At 44.8% G+C, this 25,629-nt stretch overlaps 1 protein-coding gene across 2 annotated transcripts in view; it reads right to left on the bottom strand.

The window, feature by feature from the left end:
- Positions 1-1,903: 1,903 nt before the first annotated feature.
- Positions 1,904-25,629, bottom strand: part of ZBTB49 (zinc finger and BTB domain containing 49) — a 38,905-nt gene continuing 15,179 nt past the window's right edge. For both annotated transcript variants that reach the window (XM_073574488.1, XM_073574489.1), the window contains exons 3-8: positions 8,118-9,130; positions 5,948-5,994; positions 5,662-5,735; positions 4,608-4,690; positions 4,367-4,528; positions 1,904-3,048 (exon numbers count right to left, since the gene is read on the bottom strand). In XM_073574488.1, coding sequence (XP_073430589.1) covers positions 2,396-3,048; positions 4,367-4,528; positions 4,608-4,690; positions 5,662-5,735; positions 5,948-5,994; positions 8,118-9,130 — 2,032 coding nt within the window. In that variant the 3' untranslated portion in view covers positions 1,904-2,395. The remainder of the gene's footprint in view (positions 3,049-4,366; positions 4,529-4,607; positions 4,691-5,661; positions 5,736-5,947; positions 5,995-8,117; positions 9,131-25,629) is intronic.

Below are 25,629 nucleotides of genomic sequence, written 5' to 3'. Positions count from 1 at the left end.
TATCGTGTGCTGTGTTTTGCTGTGAGTTGAACAATTAAAGAGACTTTTGTTTTGAACTTTGCTGGGTCACTGCCTCATCACTGCTTAGTGTGGATTCCACTGCATTGCAGGATTTTATTATGTACATTTTTCCAATAAAATGCTTACTGGGTACCCACTTATTTTTAAAAAGGGAAAAGAAAAATATAGAACATTAACCCAAGTAAAATTAAGTATTTACAGTGCCTCTTTTTTGGGACTGATGCAAAAAGTACACTTTAAGAAAGGAGTTTTTCAAGCTTTGTAGAGAGTGTGGAATCAATCACTCCTTAATGATAACCCATCTTAACAGGATTAATGATTCTAAAGTGCAAAGAAAAAAAACAGTGTTTACATATATTTTACATTTATTAAAAATAGTAAAACAAATATTTTATATAAAAACTGTAAAATATTTTTTCCTTTTCTTTTTTTTAGCGCATCACGTGGGGCAAACCTTGCTAACCAGAAATGACTCATGAGGGAATATAAAAGTGCATTTCCACAGAAACACTAGTCGCCAAATCTATAAGGACTATTTGAGGCTTTAGCATCACTAAGGCTAGTTTCACATTTGCGTCTTTGTGCGCAGCACATCGTGCACAAGTAAAAACACATGCAAAAGGAGGAAAATCCTTGAAAAATCTTTGAAACAGACTCCACCAATGGGACATCAAACAATGTTTCTTTGTGTAGAGGGTGTTTTAAACAAAGTGTCTAGACATGTTTACTCAAAAAACGCATGCGCACGAATGCATTCCCATAGACTGTAATGCGTTTTTTGACGCCTTTGGTCGGACCCAAAAACGCAACATGTTGCGACCAGCGCGTCTAGACGCACACCTGAAAAAACCGCATGCGCACAAAAACGCAGACGAACGCATGCAAACGCAAGACCATGTGTACGCCATGTTAAACATAGGTACGCATGCGCATGGATGTGCACGATGCGCTGCGCACAAAAACGCTAATGTGAAGCCAGCCTAACGGGTAAACTTTCAAAACTGGTTCTGTCGGAGCAGGCATTGATCCCCGCCAGTTCTCTGTCCTGCTGGCCATGTCTCCTACCTGTCTCCTCTTCCTGTTCATGTGGTCGACACTTCAAAGCTACAGCTGGTCCGGCGGCCAAATGCCGACCAAGCCTAAAGATAGAGAGACAGGCAGTGGCCAAGATGAGCGAAGCGGGATCGATCTGTAATTATTAGTGATGAGCGAACGTACTCGGATAACGTCTTACCAGAGCATGCTCGGGTGTTATCCGAGTATCAAAGGCGTGCTCGAATATTATGTCCGTGTCCCTGCGGCTGCATGATTTGGGGCAGTAGACATCCTGAACACATGCGGGGATTGCTTGCTTGTTAGGCAATCCCTGCATATGTTGCGGCTGTCATACAACCGTGAGACATGCAGCATCGGGGACTTAGGCTGGTTTCACATTAGCACTTTTTAAGCGCACGCACGGCCGGGGGTAGCTCCGCCCCCGAGCCGGCTCTCTGCCCGGCGTGCCCGCCCCTTGCTTGTAGCGCCGCCTCCTAGCGCACAGCGGCGCCTGCGATCGGCGCACCCTATCTTTAGCATAGGGTGCGCAGATCGTGCGCAGGCCGTGCGCTAGTTGCGCTTTGACCTGCGCTGCGCACTTTTGACGGTGCGCCGTGCGCGCCAAAATCAAACTTTTCGGATTTTGGCGCGCACGGCGCACCGTCAAAAGTGCGCAGCGCAGGTCAAAGCGCAACTAGCGCACGATCTGCGCACCCTATGCTAAAGATAGGGTGCGCCGATCGCAGGCGCCGCTGTGCGCTAGGAGGCGGCGCTACAAGCAAGGGGCGGGCACGCCGGGCAGAGAGCCGGCTCGGGGGCGGAGCTACCCCCGGCCGTGCGTGCGCTTAAAAAGCGCTAATGTGAAACCAGCCTCAAACATATTTTTCAAGCACACCGAAGACACTCAACACACGAGCATGCTCCGATACTGTAACGCCTTAGCCGAGCACGTTCGCTCATCACTATTAGCAACTGATGATTTCTAATTGATCGAGGAATGTCGGACCTGATGGACCTTTGCCTTTCTCCAACCTTCATACTGTAAAGATACGACATCAGTGTGCGTTAGGCTTGCGTCCATCCTCCGGTACACTTACAGAGATCCCAGCAGTCGGAGGATCACAGATTGAAGTCATACCCTAAGCCACATCTTTAGTCATTGATCTGATGATAGAAGGTGGTATGGAGGGAGGTCAAGGACAACTGCCTTACCGGTGTGCAAAAAACGAGGACGTAGAGGGGTAACTGCTGTGTTGTCACTCAATGAATCCACCTTAGTCCTCACTATCAGCTTTATGATTTCTATTAATGGGTGGAACTAAAAAAAAAGCTATAGAAATCAATGATCTATGTCATTTTCATTTTGCAGAGTCTTCATAGCGAGTCCCCAAAGGCTCATACTAGAGAAGAAGGGTCCGTCAGACCCCCTGTATCCATTAGAAGATGCTCGGTTATTCAAGGGTTCGTTACAGTTATTCTCCAAAGTGACCAGAGAGGAGCGTACCATTGATATGTCTGACTGTAAAGTCTCTTCCGTGACCGCTACCTCCACCTCTGTAAACGTGTAAGTGCTGGTGGTATCTGCCAAGTGAGGCTTTGCCATCTTGGTGCCTTCAGAATTCCTCTTATCTGGCGTGGGAAGTTCATCCTGCGTAATCACAGTCTGAAACTTGCAATAGGAGTCGTTATTGCTTCCCTCGTAGTCACTTCTTGCATTTTCCACCGAATGTCCATGCTCTTGCATAAAAGCAGCTGGAATGTTGGGAGTTAATGAACCTGAATTTTGTGACCTTCCTGAAGATTCCTCAGTGTTTGTGAACTCTTCCGGGGTGATCGCCTCCTCTTCTGTAGGTTTACAGTGCATACTTTTATGCCGTCTAAGGACTGCGGATCGAGAGAAACTTTTGTTACACACGTCGCAGGTGTACGGCTTCTCCCCTGTATGGGATCTCACGTGCCTGCGCAGATCTCCAGAGCCGGCAAACTTTTTCCCTAGAGATAAATGGGTATGTGAGCTTTATTTCATCAGTGGAGATAAAGAAGAAGTACAGCAGTGCATACACAACAATACCTTGTAGCATCCATACTGATTTCTCTCACAACATTCCTTTCTGCTAAACAATACACTGCCTCTCCAGTCTACACAGTAGTGTAATGAATTTCACCAACTGAGAAGTGATGCAAATATGCAGCGTTAAGGGTCAAATGTGCTGAAACACTGCTGCATTTCTGTAATGAAGGCCATTGGGAATGCACCCTAAAAGGGGTTATACCAATGAGCCACGGGTTTTGTCATAGCCGATCAAAAAAGCAGAATCCAACAGACTGAATGACGATGGATTGGAATACGTTGGGTGATAAGACTTCTTATCATTTTCGATTACAATGGAGAAAAGTATGCAGAAGTACTTCTTAGAGGGGTTTTCAAGGACTTTGGGGTTTTTGATAATGGGGCTAAAAAATGATCAGCGGCCTGTTCTGTCACGCGAAAACCTCTCCTGGCTCAGGAACTGATCCTGTCGGCTATTCATTGGCTTCCAGTTGCCTCATGTCTACGGAGAAGTTTCTTCTCTTTAACTCTGCCCTGTCCATGCCGTCTAACTGCAGGGAGTCGACTGTCAATCATCATGACATCGACAGAGACGCCAAGTCGACAGAGCAGAGGGGAAAGAGCTGAAGCCAAAGAATTGCTGCCTGAGCCGGAACAGATTGTTGTAGTGCAAAAAAAGTCATGTATGGAAATTAGCAACTACTTGCTGGTAAGTTCTTAGCCCCATAGCCAGAAAATCCCCCCTGGATAACTCCTTCTACTGTTTGATAAGTGGTACTGGGATTGACACCCTTCAATAAGAGTTGTAGTGGATATGTAACCCAAATCCTTCCTCTAAATCTGCAGTGGACCTGGTGACGAGGACAGGTCATCCTCCTTTGAAGTCTTCAAAGAGGAATGGCAATTGAGAAGTGCTTAATTGTTGAAGTTTTATGGCCCCCATACACAAGATAAAAATCACCAATTTCAGTAGGATCAGCCAACCATCTAATCTTTACGTGGGGGAGTTCCCACCTGTTCCCTGGTAGATTATGTTGGTGGACATAAAGATCGGGTGGTTGGAAATCAATCGCCCGACCCTCTAGCCCTCTGCTGAGCACCTCCCCTTTGTATGGGGGGAGTCGGGATGGGTAATGGTCAGACAAGACAATTGACAGTTTTGCTGACTGCTACCTAATGCGTATGGCCCAAAGTTTCAGGCCCTTATCTATCAGGCATTTATCCCATTCTTATCAAAGCCCCCTTGCGGCAGCTCCTTACCACACGTCAGACAGTTGTATGGTTTCTCCCCAGTGTGCCGAATTCGGTGCTTTATCAGCTTCCGATGCATGTTGAATGATTTGCCGCAGTCATCGCACGTGAAGAATTTATCGGCGGCATGAGTCTTCTCGTGCTCCTTTAGGTTGCTGACGTTGCTAAAACCTGGTGGAAATGCACCGGAGCATGAGAAGAAACTAGCGCTAGGATTATTGGTTTTTCTATTTGGCTTTTTCTAACTTACCTCGACCACAGATTTCGCACAAGTGGGGCTTCTCTCCCGTGTGAATAACGATATGACGCTGGACGTCTCCAGAAACGGCAAATCTAGGATATTAGAGGGGAAAATCGATATAACCATGTAAAGTGACAATGTACCTACATATACAGTCGTGTAAAAGTAACTAGAAACCAATGTCTGCTGTGACCGCACGGAGACTATAAACTGCATCAATGATCCTAGGTGAACTGCGGTTTAGATGAGAAACCCACCCCAGGAACGGCAGGCCATCTAACATGCATGGGTCCTTAACACTCTCCCCCGACCGATCAGGTTGAAGAATTGGGCATCTTGAATTTCATAGGAATTCTAGAAGGAGGAATTAAAGGGCCAGGACTTATGACTTGACGACCTATTCTTAGGACAGGCCATCAAATATATATTGATGGTGGTCCGACATCCGATGCCTTCCACTGATCGGATACTAAACAGGACTCGTGGCTAGAGATGGGAGAATCCGAACATAAACGTTCATCGTTCATACCGGACAGTCTCTGTTCTGGCCTGAGCACCAAACAAGGACTTTCTGCTGAAGTCCGGCGCGGGGTAAGTCCGGGTGGTGTAGGAGAGAGCAAGAGACAGAGGCCTTTTTTTCTTAGCAGTCGGGTATCCATTATTTTTCAATGGTTCTAGTGGATGATCGGGTACTGTTCTAGTACCCGAACTTTCCAAAAACTTCGGTACCAGAACCCAAACTTGCACAGGTCCGCCCATCCCTACTCATAGCTCCTCGGAGCTGCTGGGAAAAAAAGAAAGTACAGCGCTCGGCAGCCCCATAGGAAAAAATGGAGCGCAGTCCAATCTATGAGGAATAAGAGCGTCCCGTTCTGCTGATCAGCGCACGTTCAAGTGGTCGGACCCCACTCGATCAGTAAGTTATCAACTATCCAGTGATAACTTGTTTTCACAGGACAACCCCTTTAAAGTGATGATATCAAAGTTTATACAAATATCACAGCATTTTACATCTATACGTTTATTTTACAGGAGAAACAGAGGGCGCATATAACAATCGTACCTCTTCCCACAAATCTCACATATGTAGGGCTTCTCCCCGGAGTGCCGTCGGAGGTGAGTCTGAAGGTTGCCGGCCTGAAAGGCAAATCAGTGTAAATAGCCATAGCCCAAAAATGGCTGAGTGACACCCTCCCCCTGGTGGACAGAGTGTGTATCAGCAAGATAATTATATGGACAGTGAATACATGGGACGTGCATGAAATAGGCATCGAAGTGGACTCTTTTTCACAGTGGAGATATATATCCAATATTCTGAATTTCTGGGTAAATAGACATGTACCTCTTACCTGGGAGAAATGCTTTCCACAGACGCTACATTCGAAAGGCTTCTCCCCTATGAAGAGAGAGGCATATAATCAGATATGAAGGCACTTGGGTCTTCTCATACATTAATGTTGCTAGAGCAGTCATGTACAAATCCCAGCTGATCGGGGCCAGACGTGAGAAATTCTACCCTCCTGCACATCCACATTTGTGCCCAAAGGGGGCAGTATTACATTAAGATATTCACTTAAAAAAAGAAGTGCGGTGGCCTCGAAAAAGCGAGAGAGACGTAAATGTGCTTAGGGCTCTGGTCTCTTCCTTCTTGTCACTCAAACTGGAACATCATAAGACTCCATAGGAGTCTGAAACATTTGGAAGAGACTGAATTCATTTATTTGGTCTGGATTAATTGCAGGGGTCTGATTGTGGGCCTACATTAAATTTAAGGGCCTATTTGGGGGTTTGTATTAATTTTATTGGGTCAGGTCCAAAGGTCTGAATTAATTGCATGGGTCTCAATTCACTGTATGGCTTAGGTTTAGGGACTGGGGAGCAAATTCATTTTAGGGGTGTAGTCTAGGATTTCAATTGATTTTAGTGGTCTGAAAAAGTTTTTAAAGGTCTGATCTTGGTCCTTTGTGAGATTAGCTCACATCCGGGGTCTAGTCTGGTTTCCTAAGATAATAACAAAAGGCCACAAAGTTTGTAAATCCTTATGAAGATGTCATGCAGTTGATGTTCAACTCGAACCTTCATGTGACTGCAGACCCAAGTGACTGCACACTACATTACCCTGCCTACTATATAGCTTAAAAGCTACCGTCACAGTTAATACTTGCAGCGACTAAAAGGGAACCTGTCATGTCCCAAAACGCCATCTACCTGCAGATAGAGGGTTAATCTGTAGATTAATAGTGCTACAATGGAGCCCGGTCGTCGTACTGAAAACTTGGCTGTTGAGGAAAAATTTACTTTATTCTTCTTGAGAGCAGCCGGCTTTCCGTCTTAAACGCGTCATGAGCGGTGGATATATCGCTGCCCTACAGAGCAAGCTGGCAGTCAAAGTCCATGCCGTACTTACAGTCGCCACTCACTGCGTACTGAATGGTGACAGTAGCTTTCATAACTGAAAGCCGGTGGTGACCGTAGCCTCTATAACTGAAAGCCAACGGTGACTGCCGCCTCTATAACTGAAAGCCAACGGTGACTCTAGCCTCTATAATTGAAAGCCGGCGGTAATCGTAGGCTCTATAACTGGAAGCCGGCGGTGACCGTAGCCTCTATAATTGGAAGCCAGCGTTGACCATAGGCTCTATAATTGGAAGCTGGTGGTGACTGTAGGCGCCATAGCTGAAAGCCAGCGTTGACCGTAGGCTCTATAACTTAAAGCGGGCGTTGACTGTAGTCTCTGTAACTAAAAGCTGGCAGTGACCGTAGTCCTCAATAACTATAAAGCAGCAGCTCCCAAAAGGAATAAGGGTATGTGCCCACGCTGCGGAATGCTCTGCGGATTTAGTAAGGCAGGTATCTGCTGATTGCTCTGCGGTTTTGCCCTGCGGTTTATCATCTCTACAATGGAGCAGATGGCAAACCGCAGCGGAATCCGCAGAAAGAATGACATGTCATTTCTTTCTGCGGATTGAAAACCGCAGCAAAACCGCGCAGAAAAATCCGCACCGTCTGCACTGCGGTTTTCGTTTTCCATAGGTTATAATGCTACTGTACACCGCAGGGCCAAAACCACTGCGGATCCGCAGCAGAATCCGCAGCGTGTGCACACACCCTAATAGAGATTAGTGACATGACAGGTTGCCTTTAAATAAGTAATAGCATAAGGCAGGTTATGGTTTGGATGGAGCAGAAATGAAAAGCTAAATAGCACCCCGAGTACATCAACTTAAATGGCATAAAAGGAAAATCCATCTTTGTCATACAAGTACAACTTGAGTCCGCCAGGTCGGGAGTCATTTGTAGACAGAAGCAGCCTGTTCTGACTTATGGACATGGGTCCCAAGGGATATATGGACAGGGGATGTGCAGGATACTATACTACTTAATGATCAATTTTGACTTTTCATGGACATCAATCCGAAAAGTCACTGACAGTGATGACGGAGCCGCTACATTGGATTTGTCCAATCCTATGCCAGGATGTATAAGGGGGTGATGTAAGCAACCATTACCTCACTATACCTGTATGAGAACGTTTGTGGAGCTCGAGATTACTGGGATGTTTGAAGCTTTTGCCACACATATCACATGCGCAATGCTTCAGGACAGGGGCGCTCTGATCGTCCAAGTTAGGACTCTCGCCTCTCTCCGCCTCGATATTTTGTTCCAATGTTTCCACCATTTCCCCATCTGCATCTTTTTCCAAAAAGTCTTTCTCCGTGCTCTCCAAAGCAGCACTGGGGAAGGCGGTCTCCTCTACAGCTTTGTGCAGGACTCCTATAGGCTCTGCCGACTCCTCAGCCGCCTTTTGAGACCTGAGAAAGTTTAACTTTTTTAAATGGATTGCTTTCTTAAGCCGCATCTCCTGAGGGAACTGTAGTGGAGATGTCTCCGGATCCTGCGAGGTAACAAAGGTCTGCGAGAACGCGGGTAAAGGCTCCAGGGGTAAGGAGTCAGATGGGGCCAATACAGACTCGGAATTATTCACAGTCCATGGCTGAGGTTCGATACTGGGCTCTGTACACACACTGGAGGTTGTCAGCTGCTCTGCAGCCTTGTCTGCCGTCTCCTTGTAAAATAATTTACTGTAAAAATCTCGCAACTTATAAGGTTGCCCAAACTGCTTGAGATGACTCTCTCTGGGGTTCAAGGAGGCAGGGGCACTTTTGGGAACATTCCCCTTATCGGCTTGGGGTTGTCTCTCGTCTGATATTGGCTCCTCTAGCAGCGACTTGTTGAGATGTTCATTGGAAATCGGGTGATTGAATGTGGTGGTGTAAGTGCCCTGGAGAGGTAGAGAACTGCAGCATGGCAGGGAAGTGACCGGATCCAACTTTAAGAAGGTGTAACACATGTTTAAGACGTTTTGTACTTGAAGACATTGGGCAATGTCCAGCATGACCTGAATGTTATCATTGTTCAGGTCCAGGTGAGAGGTATACATGAAGTCCAAAATCTGACCTATGCCGCCGATGTTCTTAATGTCCAAGTGAAAGACATCATTTTTCTGGGTTGTGGCGTTCTGAAAGAGGGATCTGTAAGAGAAGAGGAGCAGAATGGAGACAAAGCCTGTTATAAAGAGATCAGAAGAATGGAGACTAGGTTTGATACAAGAGGAGCAGAACGGAGACAAGGTCTGATACAAAAGGAGAGGAGGAGCAGAATGGAGACAAGGTCTGATACAAAAGGAGAGGAGGAGCAGAATGGAGACAAGGTCTGATACAAAAGGAGAGAAGAAGAGCAGAATGGAGACAATGTCTGATACAAGAGGAGAGAAGAGGAGCAGAATGGAGACAATGTCTGATACAAGAGGAGAGAAGAAGAGCAGAATGGAGACAATGTCTGATACAAGAGGAGAGAAGAGGAGCAGAATGGAGACAATGTCTGATACAAGAGGAGAGAAGAGGAGCAGAATGGAGACAATGTCTGATACAAGAGGAGAGAAGAGGAGCAGAATGGAGACAATGTCTGATACAAGAGGAGAGAAGAGGAGCAGAATGGAGACAAGGTCTGATACAAGAGGAGAGAAGAAGAGCAGAATGGAGACAATGTCTGATACAAGAGGAGAGAAGAGGAGCAGAATGGAGACAATGTCTGATACAAGAGGAGAGAAGAGGAGCAGAATGGAGACAATTTCTGATACAAGAGGAGAGAAGAGGAGCAGAATGGAGACAAGGTCTGATACAAGAGGAGAGAAGAGCAGAATGGAGACAATGTCTGATACAAGAGGAGAGAAGAGGAGCAGAATGGAGACAATGTCTGATACAAGAGGAGAGAAGAGGAGCAGAATGGAGACAATGTCTGATACAAGAGGAGAGAAGAGGAGCAGAATGGAGACAAGGTCTGATACAAGAGGAGAGAAGAGGAGCAGAATGGAGACAAGGTCTGATACAAGAGGAGAGAAGAGGAGCAGAATGGAGACAAGGTCTGATACAAGAGGAGAGAAGAGGAGCAGAATGTAGACTATGTCTGATACAAGAGACGAGAAGAGGAGCAGAATGTAGACTAGGTCTGATACAAGAGACGAGAAGAGGAGCAGAATGTAGACTAGGTCTGATACAAGAGACGCGAAGAAGAGCAGAATGGAGACAAGGTCTGATACAAGAGGAGAGAAGAGCAGAATGGAGACAAGGTCTGATACAAGAGACGAGAAGAGCAGCAGAATGGAGACAAGGTCTGATACAAAAGGAGAGGAGGAGCAGAATGGAGACAAGGTCTGATACAAGAGGAGGAGCAGAATGGAGACAAGGTCTGATACAAGAGGAGAGAAGAGGAGCAGAATGGAGACAAGGTCTGATACAAGAGGAGAGAAGAAGAGCAGAATGGAGACAAGGTCTGATACAAGAGGAGAGAAGAGGAGCAGAATGGAGACAATGTCTGATACAAGAGGAGAGAAGAGGAGCAGAATGGAGACAATGTCTGATACAAGAGGAGAGAAGAGGAGCAGAATGGAGACAAGGTCTGATACAAGAGGAGAGAAGAGGAGCAGAATGGAGACAAGGTCTGATACAAGAGGAGAGAAGAGGAGCAGAATGGAGACAAGGTCTGATACAAGAGGAGAGAAGAGGAGCAGAATGTAGACTAGGTCTGATACAAGAGACGAGAAGAGGAGCAGAATGTAGACTAGGTCTGATACAAGAGACGAGAAGAGGAGCAGAATGTAGACTAGGTCTGATACAAGAGACGAGAAGAGGAGCAGAATGTAGACTAGGTCTGATACAAGAGACGAGAAGAAGAGCAGAATGGAGACAAGGTCTGATACAAAAGGAGAGGAGGAGCAGAATGGAGACAAGGTCTGATACAAGAGGAGAGAAGAAGAGCAGAATGGAGACAAGGTCTGATACAAGAGGAGAGAAGAGGAGCAGAATGGAGACAATGTCTGATACAAGAGGAGAGAAGAGGAGCAGAATGGAGACAAGGTCTGATACAAGAGGAGAGAAGAGGAGCAGAATGGAGACAAGGTCTGATACAAGAGACGAGAAGAGGAGCAGAATGTAGACTAGGTCTGATACAAGAGACGAGAAGAGGAGCAGAATGTAGACTAGGTCTGATACAAGAGACGAGAAGAGGAGCAGAATGTAGACTAGGTCTGATACAAGAGACGAGAAGAAGAGCAGAATGGAGACAAGGTCTGATACAAGAGGAGAGAAGAGCAGAATGGAGACAAGGTCTGATACAAGAGACGAGAAGAGCAGCAGAATGGAGACAAGGTCTGATACAAAAGGAGAGGAGGAGCAGAATGGAGACAAGGTCTGATACAAGAGGAGAGAAGAGGAGCAGAATGGAGACAAGGTCTGATACAAGAGGAGAGAAGAAGAGCAGAATGGAGACAAGGTCTGATACAAGAGGAGAGAAGAGGAGAAGGAAGGAGACAAGGTCTGATACAAGGACATTGTCTAAAGCTGAGGTCCTAGCCTGGAAGAGGTGGGCGATCGAGGCTTGTAGAGGTAAAAGCAAGGAGCCTTTCTGCCATATCGGTAAATCCCTGTGCAATAAACACAGTGGTCATCGCTAATCTCTAAATGACCATTACTGCCAGTGAAGGTGGCAGGGTGCAAATGGTCGAGGTCTGGTGCGGAAGGGAAGCATCCCGTATGGCACTTTACTTTCAGTACCATCACTGTGCTATAAACATACCTAAGAGCAGGTGGTCTGTTCTGTACCGGTAAGTATACCAACTAGAGTGGATCTATTTGGTAGTCTGAAGCCTCTGTATCAGAGTCCCGAAACACTTCTCTACAGAAGGTCTGGAAAGCATCACCGCTGTGGCGCGACACATGTCTGACATCACACCGAGCCTACTAATCAGACGGGGAATTAGAGATGGCAGCAGGGTGAATCTGTTCTGATCATCCCTGATTTTTAACCCCTTAGTGACAGAGCTAATTTGGTACTTGATGACCAAGCCAATTTTTACAATTCTGTCCAGTGTCACTTTATTAAGTTATACTTCTGGAATGCTTCAACGGATCCCACTGATTCTCAGATTGTTTTTTGTGGCATATTGTACTTCATGATAGTGGTAACATTTCTTGGATATGACTTGCATTTATTTATAAAAAAAAATAAAAATGGAAATTTGGAGAAAATTTAGCTATTTTCAAACTTAAATAACATTTCCCACATGTCTGCTTTACAGCAGCACAATTTTGGAAACAACATTTTTTTTTTGTTAGGAAGTTATAAGGGTTAAAAGTTGACCAGCGATTTCTCATTTTTACAACAAAATTTATAAAACCATTTTTTTTTTTTTTTTTTAGGGACATCACATTCAAGAAGTTTATTAACCCTTCAGGTGCTTCACATGAACTTCAGAAATGTGGAAGTAAAAAAATGAACATTTAACTTTTTTTTTTTCCCACAAACATTTTACATTAGAACCAACTTTTTTTTATTTTCACAAGTGTAAAAAGAGAAAATGAACCACAAAATTTGTTGTGCAATTGCTCCTGAATATGCCAATACCCCATATGTGGGGGTAAACCACTGTTTGGTCGCATGGCAGAGCTTGGAACGGAAGGAGCGCCGTTTGACTTTTCAACGCACAATTGGCTGGAATTGCAATCAGACTCCATGTCACGTTTGGAGAGCTCCTGATGTACCTAAACAGTGGAAACACCCACCAGTGACACCAGTTTGGAAACTAGACCCCCCAAGGAACTTATCTAGATGTGTAGTGAGCACTCTTTGAACCCCCAAGTGTTTCACAGAAGTTTATAACGTAAAGTCGTGAAAATAAAAATCATATTTTTTCCATAAAAACGATCTCGTCGCCCCCAATTTTTTATTTTCCCAAGGGTAACAGGAGAAATTAGCCCCCAAAAGTTGTTATGTAATTTGTCCTGAGTACACTGATACCCCATATGTATGACACTGTTTGGGTGCATGGCAGAGCTCAGAAAAGGAGCACTATTCGAACTTTTTAATCTCAAAATTGTGAGAGCGGATGCCATGTCGGGTTTGGAGATGTGCCTACACAGCAGAAAACCCCCACAACTGACCCCATTTTGGAAACTACACCCCTCAAAGATTTTATCCAGGGGTATATATTGAGCAATTTGAACCCACAGGTATGACACAGAATTTAATAACGTTAGGTCGTCAAATTGAAAAAGGTAATTTTTTTTCACAAAAATCTTGGTTTAGACCTGAATTTCTCACTTTTGTCAGAGATTACACCAAAAAGTGGACCCAACAATTTGTTACCCAATTTCTTATGAGCGCAGCCATATCCCATATGTAGCCAAAAAGTTCTGTTCGGACATACGGCATGGCTCGGACAGGAAAGGGCACAATGTGACAAATTTGGCTTTATCTGAAATAGATTGTCATATTTGCAGAGACTGCGTGGTTCAAGACCAACAGAAATCCCCAATAAATGTTTTTCATAAATTGTACCCTCTAATCTTTTTATCTAGGGAGGTAGTGAGTAGTTTGAGGCCACCATTTTTTATGCAGATGATGCAACACAAGTTTGAAAATTTACAATTATCATTTTTTTTCACTGTATGGTTCTTTTTTTGTACGTTCTGAGGAAAACACCTTACATTATATTGCACTAGTTTTTATGTGTTCAGAAATATATCCAATATGGCACCAATGTGAGTACTGGACACGTGGCTGAGCCTATAATAATAGATGGCACACCATTTGGTCTTTAGGGTAAAATTGAAGTTCCAGGACCCATTCAAAGCTTCTAGAGACATTGAGCAAACAAGAAAATCCTTTCAGGAATTATTACTGACAGAGGGAGGCACGCTCCTAAAAACACATTGCCGGATTATAAAATTTGGTCTTGGTCACTAAACAGTCGTCCCACATTTGCCTATATTGTAGCAGGAAGAATAAACTGTACTGGAATGAAGGGCAAAATGTGGAGGAAAATGCAGCCACCGATGTGGCAAAGCGGAGTTCGTTCCAAAGCTGGAAGAACACCAGCAGGGCTAGAATGGCAGACACTTTCCGAGACTGGTCATACAACGTCCCTTTAGCTCCATCAATCCCTATATGAGAGACGAATGTGCCAACAGACGTGGTACACCATAGCAAGCTCCCACCCGCTAAGGTAGGAACCGCTATATGCACAAAACAACCAATCCCCTACAGAGTTCGTAAAGTATTGCCTGGTACCAGAGGTTCGGCAAGAACCAAAAAGTAAAGCACATAGTGTATAAGTACGGAACTTCCTCATTCTTAGAGACCCTCCAATAAAACGAACATGCCCGTATCACCAACATAAATATATAAATGGAAGCGTAGCAAGACAGCCGTAAAAAACAGTCAAAGTTAGATAAATTGTCAAAAATGTTTATGAGTAATTAGGTCCTAGAATTAATTTTCAGATGACCTGACTTTTCAAGAACATTTGTGGGGTCCACACTCTGGGGTGTACAGACGTGGGTACATGGATGAGAATTTGTTGGAATAGTAGTTTGGAATGTGATTGATCAAGTCCTAGAATTGTGAAATGGGGTAAAATGGGATCTACTGATGAAAATATTCTCTATTACTTGTTCCAAATTAATCTACTAAGGCCACTAAGCAGAAAAGAAAAAAATATTGAAAAAAACAAACAAACTAATAATTGTAAGAGGTGTGGTAGGCTCAAAGCAGGGGGAAATACAAAGGCCTTGTTGGAATGGGCTTGTGGGGCAATAATACCGGGAACCATTCAGTCTACCATGCTTCCTATAAACCCGGCATATTTTTTGAGGATACTTTTGAGTGGGAGTGAAGGGGAGAGGAAAATGGCGCTATGCAAGCCTCCGGGAATTCTTAGACTCTAAGGCTTCCCCCTGTGCCATTGACTCAAACATGAGGCCCTCAACAAATTTTTCCTGAAACTGGAGCAATGTATGCGGCCCTTGGGACTTTTTGTACAGGACAAACCTGTTATATGTGGCAGTTTGGACAAGGTAGATTGCCACCGTTTTGTACCAGGCCCTGGTCTTCCACTTCACCAGGTATATGATAACTTTTATACCAGCATCCCACTCTTCAAGTCCCTCTCTGTGCAAACTACCAGCGCCTGCGGTACGTCCACAATAATCAGAAAGGCCTCTCTAAGACGCTAATTGGGCAACTGCTTAGAAAGAGTGAAAGCAGAGCCCAATGTAGCGACAACATGATGGTGGTATAGTAAAAGAGATGTCCTTTCCTTGACTACCATACATGGTGATGGCAGCACTCCCTCCACTGTATGAGGTACCTCTACACAGGTCACCAGTCCAGACTGTATCCTGAAGTACAACAAGAACATGGGGGTTGATGATCTCTCTGATTAAGTCCTCCAGCAGTACACTACCATGGGAAAAACCAAGGTGTGGTTCAAGAAGCTGGCAGTGCACATCGTTTCGATGTCAATGTACCATGCTTGCGTAATATCACGATGTGCAAAACAGACAGGTACGTACCTTCAGTTCTAGGAGGTAGTAATCAAGGCCCTAATGTTTGGAGATCCAGAAGGAGCGGGCCCCAGTACTTTCGGAACTGAAGGTGCCCGTATTGTGCCAGACCAACATTTCCCTCAAATCACAAAGGAAGGTTGCAAAAGAGGTAACGAGTGTGTTACAGAAGGGGGATATGCAAGGACACCACTTATCAATGTGACACCACCTGCCCTAACAAACATGGCCTGTGTATAAAAGAATGCTTCAGACTGTACCACACATCCATGGATCACTAAATTCATTTCCGACTTACACAATTCACTACACAACTCACGAATGCCAACCTGACGCACTCTACACTACTCTCGTATGCCAGTACATTATAAAAGTCACATACCAGGAAACACTGGATCAATTCCAATACAGGGTCACGGGTGGGGGTTTCCACTGTTTAGGCACATCAGGGGCTCTCCAAATGTGACATGGCGTCTGATCTCAATTCCAGCCAATTTTGGGTTAAAAAAGTCCAACATCCCTTGTTCCCTTCTGAGCCCTGCTGTGCGCTCAAACAGGAGGTTTCTCCCAAATATGGGGTATCGACATACTCAGGAGAAATTGCACAACAAATTTTGGGGTCCATTTTCTCCTGCTGCCTTTGTGAAAAAAAAAAAATGAAGCTAAAAACATTTTTTGTGGAAAAAAGTGATTTTTTTTATTTTTACGTCTCAGTTTTATAAAATTTTTGCAAAGCACCTGGGTGTTCAAGGCGCTCACCCCACATGTAGATAATTTACTTCAGGGGTGTAGTTTCCAAAATGTGGGGTCACTTGTAGGGGTTTCCACTGTTTAGGCACATCAGAGGCTCTCAAAACGCCACAAGGCATCTGCTCTCGATTCCAGTCAATTTTGGGTTTAAAAAGTGAAACGTCACTTCTGCCCTTCTGAGCTCTACCGTGTGCTCAAATCAGTGGTTTTCCCCCACATATGTAGTATGACCGTACTCGGGAGAAATTGCACAACAAATTTTGGGGTAAATTTTCTCCTGTTACCCTTGTGAAAATAAAAAAATGGGCCTAAATAAAATTTGTGAAAAAAAAATAAATAAAAAAAGGTACCGTAAATGTTCATTTTTACATTCCACATTCCATTAATTCCTGTGAAGCACCTGAAGGGTTAATAAACTTCTTGAATGTGGTGTTGAGCACCTTGAGGGGTGCAGTTTTTAGAATGGGTATTTTCTGTCATATAGACCCCTCAAAGTCACTTCAAATGTGATGTGGTTCCTAAATAATGGATTTGCAAACTTTGCTTTAAAAATTAGAAATTGCTGTTCATCTTTTAACCCTTCTAACTTTCTAAAATTATGCTTCAAATATTGTGCTGATGTAAAGTAGACATGTGGGAAATGTTATTTAGTAACTATTTTTTGTGATATAACTCTCTGGGTTTAAGGGCATGAAAATTTAAAAATTTGCTAAATTTTTGCAAAACTTCGGATTTTTTTCCACAAATAAACGCAAATCATAATTGAAGAAATGTTACTACTATTAAAAAGTACAATAGGTCACGAAAAAAAAAAACAGTCTCCGAATCAGTGGGAACCGTTGAAGCGTTCCTCAAAGTGACAGTGGTCAGAATTGTAAAATGTGGCCCGGTCAGGAAGGTGAAAACAGCCATGGGGGTAATAGTAAGATAGTAAAGGGGTTTAGGTTATTACAAAGCAGAGTAAATAATTTACAGAGTTACCCTGCATTTTATGTGGGTGAAAGAGAGTCAACTGCTTCACTATGAATCTGCCCTAATGTGTGACTGCAGAGTTGGGGTTTTCAGTCTTTGGGGATATTTTTTTTTTTACCTATATGCATGTAATTGGGACAAAAAAATAAGGCAAATTGGTCCTGTCGTTAATTGTATTTGCAGGAGTCCACAACAGCACCACCAGGAGGTAGACCCTTCTTATCCTTGATAGGGACAGAAACACACGAGAGGTTCAATAGCCCCTCTCACCATCTTTCAAGTATCACACCAGGATGGATGAAACATTAATTTATTGAACTTTATTCTACATATATTTACCTTACATAGCAGAAATTAATCCAAGGGAGGGAATATACAAGGGGTTCTGTCATGATGGACTCTTGGAAACAATTATTGGTAGGGCCAAGGATGTCCTTCCTGACAGCACCACCAGGAGAAGTACCCGATAAATCATTCATGGCGGGATAACTGCTTAGAGGACTTTCTTCCCAAAGGCCATCTGACAGAAAGTCCAGCTTATAATGCCTACAGAAAGTGTTCAGACTTGAACATCTTGCTGGTCTGCAAACTGGTCCACAGAGACCCGGTGCTCATTTGGCCCGTGAAGTAGAGATTGCTCTTTGAATGGGCCCCGATGTTCTCTGGAGGAGTATTTACCTCTGAAGAGTAGGCTATGCTGACTGCAGATTTTTATCCACCGTGCCAGTATACATTTTGATGCCTTGTTTCCTCTGTTATTACCCCCCAAATTGAATAAAGGGATGAGAATCTATTAGCCAATTCTTAGTAGCAATCATGTATGGATCTTTAATGGACAGGGCTTGAATTTCCTACACACGTGTCGCTGTCGTAATAACCACTAAGAAGCCAATTTTCTCCACAGGCTCATATGGAGGTCTATAAAAAGAGTATTCAGGACCAGGCTGAGATCCCATGCAGGGATGGAGCATTTAATTGTGGGCCTAATCCTGTGGATAGCTTTCACGAATCTTCCAATCCAGGCATGAGTAGCGAAAGGATAGTTGAAGAAGGTATTTAAGGCGGATATCTGGACCTTCAGAGTCTTGATCCCTTGTCAAATAATAATTGTCTAGGGTCCTTGGGCTGTCTGGATAGGAGAAATTGGATAGGGATCCCCCATTCTGTGAACAGAACGTCTTCCAGATCTCTGTATATACGGAAGTCACAAGTTTCCTACTTTTCTGGACTGTGGAAATAACTGAATCAGACCCTGTGATGTCAGGATCCAGGCTGACAGATTATTATTTATTATAGCGCCATTTATTCCATGGCGCTTTACATGTGAAAAGGTTTATACATAAAAAGCAAGCACAATAATCTTGGACAATGCACGTCACCAACTGGTACAGGAGGAGAGCGGACCCTGCCCGCAAGGGCTCACAGTCTACAAGGGATGGGTGAGGACTGATGTAGTACTTCCAAGTTCTGATAGTATACCAGACCCTGAAACAGAAGGTCGTGTTTTGATGGTAGGAGGATGGGACTCTGCAGATCTATCTGCCTCAAAAGGGAGAACCAACTTCTCTTGGGCCAGAATGGAACTATTAGAATTACTCTAGCCTGATCTACCTGAATATTCCTTAGTACATTCGGGATGAAAATAAATGGCCTGAAGGAATATGGCAGATCCATGTCCCAACTCTAGGAAAAGGCATCTATTCCATCAATATTGTCCCCTGGTTTTAAGGAAAATAATTTCTCCACCTTTCCATTGTTCCTTGAAACAAAACAGATCTACCAGAGGGATACCTGTCATGATTGGGTCACCAAGGAGGAAAGCAAGACCAAGCTAAGCCACAGAAAACCAGAGAGGTTGGTAACTAAGGCCTGTTTCACACATCAGTTTTTTCCGTCAGTTAAAATCCGCTAAAATGGCGGACAACAGATCCGTTCCTGTACTGACCACAACGTTTGGAATTTTAAAGGAGAGGGAGAGAGGGAGAATTTTTTTCAGACGCCAGAACCGAGTTTAGGGTTAAATTTCTAACACAGGTATTTCTCCCGGGCATGTGCAATAGAAAATGCGGATCCGGCTGGGGAAAAAAACATTTCATTGTCCGTCCTGTCCGCTCAGCAAAATCTTGGCGGATCCGTAAAAAATGGATCAAACGGATGACCATCCATCAAGATCCGCCGTTAATACAAATCAATGGGGAAAAAACGGATCCGCCAAGAAAAATGGCAGATCCGTTTCTTTTGCAAAACGGCGGATTTTGACTGATAGGGAAAAACGGATGTGTGAAACAGGCCTAAGCGGATTGCAGACCCCTGATCCTATCCACACAACTAGCAGTAGCCGTGGAGCGTACCTACGATGATTCTAGACGCCTCGACACAGCCGGAGAACTAAATAAGCCTAAAGCAAGAAAGGGGAAATCTAAACTGCCCCGGAGCAGACCCCAAAGGAATAGATAACCCCAAACATATATTGTCGGTGAGACAAGATGAAAACACAAACGCAGGTAGGAAAGTAGGCTGAGCAAACGATGGGGCCCACACTGACCGGACAGGACAGGAAAGGAAAGACACTGAATGCAATCACGCAAAAAACGCCCAACACGTCTGATAGAAAGATACTGAAGTCACTAGACTTCGGCCACTATATCAGCACTCTGGTATATTCTGAAAGCAGAGCAAACAGAGGCCAATCTAATAAGGGACAAAAACAATCTGGCACAAGCAGTAACATAAGGATGGAAATTCAGGACAGCCCCAGCCAGAGCTGGCTGATCACACAAAACTGAAATAGACAAAACCAGATCAAATGTGAACAATAGCAAAAGAACACTTAGCTGAGCATGCAGGGACTGAGCTGGAAACTAAGACCTCAGGAGGCAGGAAAAAATCACCAGCAGGGAAAGAGGGAGCCGGCTGTCTTAAATCGAGTCAGAAACTCCAGATCTCCAGTCATCCTCCTCATTATGAGGTGGCAGGCCTCTGTTAATTAGATCAGCTCCACTACCTTCACTAGTAACCAGAGGTAGGCCAGAAAGCGAATTCCCAGCAGATACCCCAGTGCGGTACCTCCATGTTCAGAGACCAATCTGATGGCTCTATCCTTTTTCTGCTGAGAAAATCTACAACCTGATTCGGTGACCCCTGCAAATGTAATGCTGAGATGGAGAGAACTGTCCTTGCTGCCCAGCGGAATATTTCTGATGCAAAGGACTGAATATGCTTCGGACTTCCCCGATAAAGAAGGAAATTATAGTGATGTCTGAGAAAATTCTGACATGCTGGTTTATGGCCTGACACACTTTTGTAACGTCTCTCATAGAGCTCGAAGTTCTCCTAGTTTGAAAGCCTGTGGAAAACTGATGTTGGCTACGTGCCCTGAAGGTATTGGCGATTTCCATGGGCTCCCCAACCTCTGCAGCCTGCGTCGGTAATGACCTTAACGTATGGGGACATAGTCCATTTTTTTCCCTCTCTAAAGATTCATTTGAGGGGTCCACCAACTCAAATTCCTTCAGTTCTGTCAATCTTATTTTCTTGTTGTCCATACTGCCTGGCTGTCCTGAGAAGATAAAAAAGGGATTTTTGGTACTCATCGTAAAATCTCTTTCTTGGAGCCTTCATTGGGGAACACAGGTAACCATGGGTATATGCTGCTGTCGCTAGGAGGCTGACACTATCCAAAAAAAGGAAAATAGCTCCTCCTCCGCAGTATACACCCACCGACTGGCACAAAGTTCGTCAGTTAATAGTAAAGCAGTAGAATAAGCAACTATAGTTTTTTTTTTTAAAGTTATGTACAAAACCTACAGAAAAGGCATGTAGGCCCAACCAAAGAACAAAACTAGGGAGGGTGCTGTGTCCCCCAATGAAGGCTTCAAGAAAGAGATTTTACGGTGAGTACCAAAAATCCCACTATCGCGTCATTGGGGGACACAGGTAACCATGGGACATCCCAAAGCAGTCCCGAGGGTGTGAAATAAAATAAGTAGAACAAATTAAGTCAGACGGCGGGCGACCGCCGCCTGCAACATCTTTCTGCCCAAGCCAGCCTCGGGCCAGGCATGGCCATGAACCTGTAGAACCTTGTAAAGGTGTGCAGAGAAGACCAGGTCATGGCATTGCCAATCTGAAAAGCAAAAGCTTAGTGGCAAACGGCCCAGGAAGCCACCACCACCAGGGTGGAGCGAGCCCTTATACCCTGAGGGGGATCTCAGTCCATGGCGAGACACGCCTCCCGATTTGCCAAGCGAATCCAGCTGGCGATGGTAGAATCCAGCAGGCAATGGTAGAAATTGGGAGCAGGCCGTACAACAACCCTCAGAAATGACCAAAAAGAAGTCAGAGTGTCGAAAACCAGCGGTTCTTGAGGGATAGAAATGAGGGGCTCTGACCAAAACCACCTTGAGAAGAGAGTTCTCCAGGGATGGACTGGAAAAAGTCAGAGAGAAAGTGGAACGATCCTTACATTATTGTCTACCTTAGGCAGGGATGAAAGGATAGGTCTGAGCAAAAAATGAGAAAACAGGAAGCGGCAAGAAAGTGCTGCCAGCTTAGACTCTCCCGATGGATGTGGTGAATCATCAAAAAAGGCAACCTTCTATGAAAAGAGGGAGAACATAATGTCCTGAAAGGGCTTCAAAGAAGGTTGCTAAGGAACACCGAGTATGACATTTTAGATCCCACGGTTCTACCGGGGGATGATATGTGGGTGCCAAGTGAGAGACGCACTGAAGGAAGTTCTTGACCTGGGGACGAGAGGTGAGATTACACTAGAAAGGAACTGAAAGCGTGGAGACCCGACCCTTAAGAGTACTGAGGGCGAGACCGGAATCAATGCCAGACTACAGAAGAGACTGAAGGCCTTCTAATACATGATGGCTCAGTGGTTGGCACTGCAGCCATGCAGCGCTGGGATCCTGGGTTCAAATCCCACAAAGGACAACATCCAGAAGGAGTTTGCATGTTCTCCACGTGCTTCCGTGGGTTTCCTTCGGGATCTTCAGTTTCCTCCTACACTCAAAAGACATACTGATAGGGATTCTAGATTGTGAACCCCAATGGGGACAGTGCCAGTAATGTTTGTAAAGCGCTGTGGAATTATTGGTGCTATATAAATGAGTAAAATATATATAAAAAAAAAAATAATATCTACGGAAAAAAAACACGAGAACGAGAGCGTTTTTGATGTATCCTGATCTGTATAACCTGGGGAGATAGAACCCGGCCTCCTAGGTAGCCATGCCATTAAATTTAGAGACAGAGAACTATTGGAGAAAGGGTGGGTCCTGTAAGAGTAGGTCTTGACGGTCTGTAAACCTCCAGGTGACGATCATGCAGAGGTATACTAACTCAACGTACCATGCCCTTCTGTGCCAATCCAGAATTACTGGAACCAACTCCGCCCTGATTTCCTATATGACTGTCGGAATCAGCGGAAGAGGAAGGAAAAAGAAAGGACAGTTGAAAATGAGACTATGGAATGACCATAGACGCTGCTCAATAGCTAGAGGTTCCTGGGACCAGGCTATGAAACAAGACACCTTGTGATTTGTCCAAGACGCCATCAGATAGATGTCCGGAGTGCTTTATCACTGACAGATCTGTTCGAAGACTGTGGTGATGAGAGTCCACTCGACCGAGGCGAGACAATGCCGACTGAGGAAGACGGACGCCCAATTGTCCGCCAACAGAATGTGGCTGGAATGTGATGTCCAGTGGATAGTATGGAAACGATTTTCCGAGTAGGACGGAGGCGGAGATGGTCCCTCATGTCAGAGACTGTCCCATCCAGAGTGGTCACCAAATGGGACGTAGCAGAGAAGGAAACCTCTTGTCCTAAGCTGACCGGAGAGCCTGATGAAACAAAAGGGCATGTAACTGGGCAAAAGGTACAAATTTTATGGTGGCAATCATCTTTCGCAGTACTCCCATGCAGAGCTGCAGGGGATGAGGAGACGTTGTCTCAGGGAACAAATCCTTGGACAAAGAGATGAGATCCTTTCTTCTGGAAAAAGGTCATTGGCAGGAGCTAAGTCGAACAGCATGCCTAAAAACACCAGATGGCGAAACGGGGTAAGGGAAGACTTTCCCTGTTGGCTATGCATCTGAGACGGGCGATAGTATCCAGACAAGAATGAAAATTCTGGCTGGAAAAAAACCCTGAAAGGTGTTAGTGATAGGGAACAGGCACAATTACCCATGTCCGAAGGAGGAAGGAAATAGCTTGAAAGAGCTATTGATCTGAGTTGGGTACCTTGGTGGACAGGACTGGAAAAGAACGTCTGCCTGGTGGGAAAGAAAACTCTATCTTGCAAGCTGAGGTAATCTCTCTGACCTAGGCATCGTCAACCACCAACAACCAAGCATCCCAGAAAGAGAAAAAAAAATGGCCCCCCACTCTGGGAGAATACCAGGTGGGAATGACCGATCATGTAGAGAATAAAACTGTTGGAAAGAGACCCAGAAAACTTCGAGGATCGACCTTCTGGACGCCAGCAAGGAGCTGGCTTGCAGGACAGTGCTCTCCTCTCCCTGTGGGTGGAAGAAAGGTCCTGGGAGGGAAAAAAAAAAAAAAGCGTAAAAGGAACAAAACTAGAGGGAGTGCCTCCTGGTGAAGGGGCGTCTTAGGTTGAGCTGAGGAAGGAAAGTGCCCTTACCTCCGCCAGTAGCGTTTTAGATAATCTGGACCAACCTTCACCTGAAACAGCTTAAAACCCTGGAAAGGGAGATGGGTAAGGGCCCACAGTCAAAGAGAAAACCTCCGTATGGCAATGATATTGATAGAAACCGTAGCAGAACTGGCGGCGACCAAAGACGCTGTCCGAAAATATTTGTCAGCATGCACGACCTGTTCTGCAAGGTCAGATATCCCGCAGAAGGCGTTGCCAATAAAATACCTTGCCGTAGGAGTTCTACCCAGGTAAATATCCAGAGATTTGCTACCAGGGAAAGGTTTCTCTGGATGTTCCCAATGTTTGACGAAGATTTGCTGAAATTCCTTGTGGCTGGAAAAAACACCCGGAAGGACGTCTTTCCTTCTTAAACGAGAAGGAAAGGCCTTGGTTGAGACCTCATCGTCCATAATATTAAACCTTTCATTAACAAGCATGAAAATTGTTGACCGTATCCTATAGTTTTTGAGTTCTGATCCCCTTCAAAATCGGAGACTGACCGGGAATTAAGGTCGGACCCCAGAGCCACCTCGGAAGAGGAGGCGTGGGATAACAAAGGCATCCTAGAGGGACTGAGCGCTGGACGAAGAGCTGGAGTGTGGCCAGCGTACTGGATGTAGTCCTTGATCTGCCCTTCTAATTGTGATGGTCAGGTGCATGCGAATCATAGTGGGAGGCACTCGGAGCACTGGTGGCGGTGGGCGAGTTGAGCTGGAGTGTGGCTAGCGTACTGGACATAGTCCTTAATCGGTCCTTCTGAGTGTGATGGTCAGGTGCATGCAAATCACCGTGGGAGGCGTTCGTAGTAGCACTGATGACGGTGGGCAAGTTGAGCTGGACATTAAGCTAAAACAAATGCGCTTTGTGCCAGTCGGTGGGTGTATACTGCAGATTAGGAGCTATTTTCTTTTTTTTTTGCATAGTGTCAGCCTCCTAGCGACAGCAGCATACACCCATGGTTACCTGTGTTCCCCAATGAAGTGATAAAGAAGTTCCTTGTGTGGAATTGGCTCCACAGAACGCTTGATATAAAATATCTCATTAGACTTAGAACTTTCATTGCATCTCTGAGGGATATTCGTGCTGAAAGGACTGAATTTTTGCTATGATGTCCACTTGTTTTGTTCTGGGAGAAAAGATGAATGTACAGTAGTCCTGAGTTCAGAAGGACCCCAAAAAAGATCTTCCCTTTCTCTGACCTGAGGTCTGATTTTTTCCAATTTATAATCCATCCCAGGCTCTCTATCACCCATATGGTTGTAGCTAGGTGTACCTTCAGCTGTTGTGACGAGTCTGCTACTAGGAGAAAGTCTTCCAGATATGGGATGATCAGAACTTTGTTCTTTCTTAGGAAGGCCATGGTTTCTGTGACCAGTTTTGTAAAGATACAAGGGTCAGAAGACAGGCTAAAGGGATGACACTGGAACTGGAAATGTAAGATCTTGTCCCGTTCTCTCACTGTAAATCTCAGGTACCTCTGGCATGAAGGCCACATGGTAGTAGGCATTTTACAGGTCCAGGGTACACATCACCGTATCATTCTCTATTAAGGGTACGATTGACTTTACTGACTCCATCTTGAATCTTTTGCACAATATCCAATGATTTAAGGGTTTTAGATTTATGATGGTTTGAAAGTCGCCTCTGGATTTCTTTATTGAGAACAGACTTGAATAGTGGCCCTGATACAGTTCTGACTGCGGGTCAGGCACCACTTCTGCAATAGACCTTTTACAT

Source organism: Dendrobates tinctorius, unplaced genomic scaffold (assembly GCF_039654945.1).
Source record: "Dendrobates tinctorius isolate UK_male_01 unplaced genomic scaffold, ASM3965494v1 ptg000039l, whole genome shotgun sequence".
In the NCBI taxonomy this organism is placed as follows: Eukaryota; Metazoa; Chordata; class Amphibia; order Anura; family Dendrobatidae; genus Dendrobates; species Dendrobates tinctorius.
Note: the sequence above shows the minus strand (reverse complement) of the source record. Positions and strands in the feature narration are given on the sequence as shown.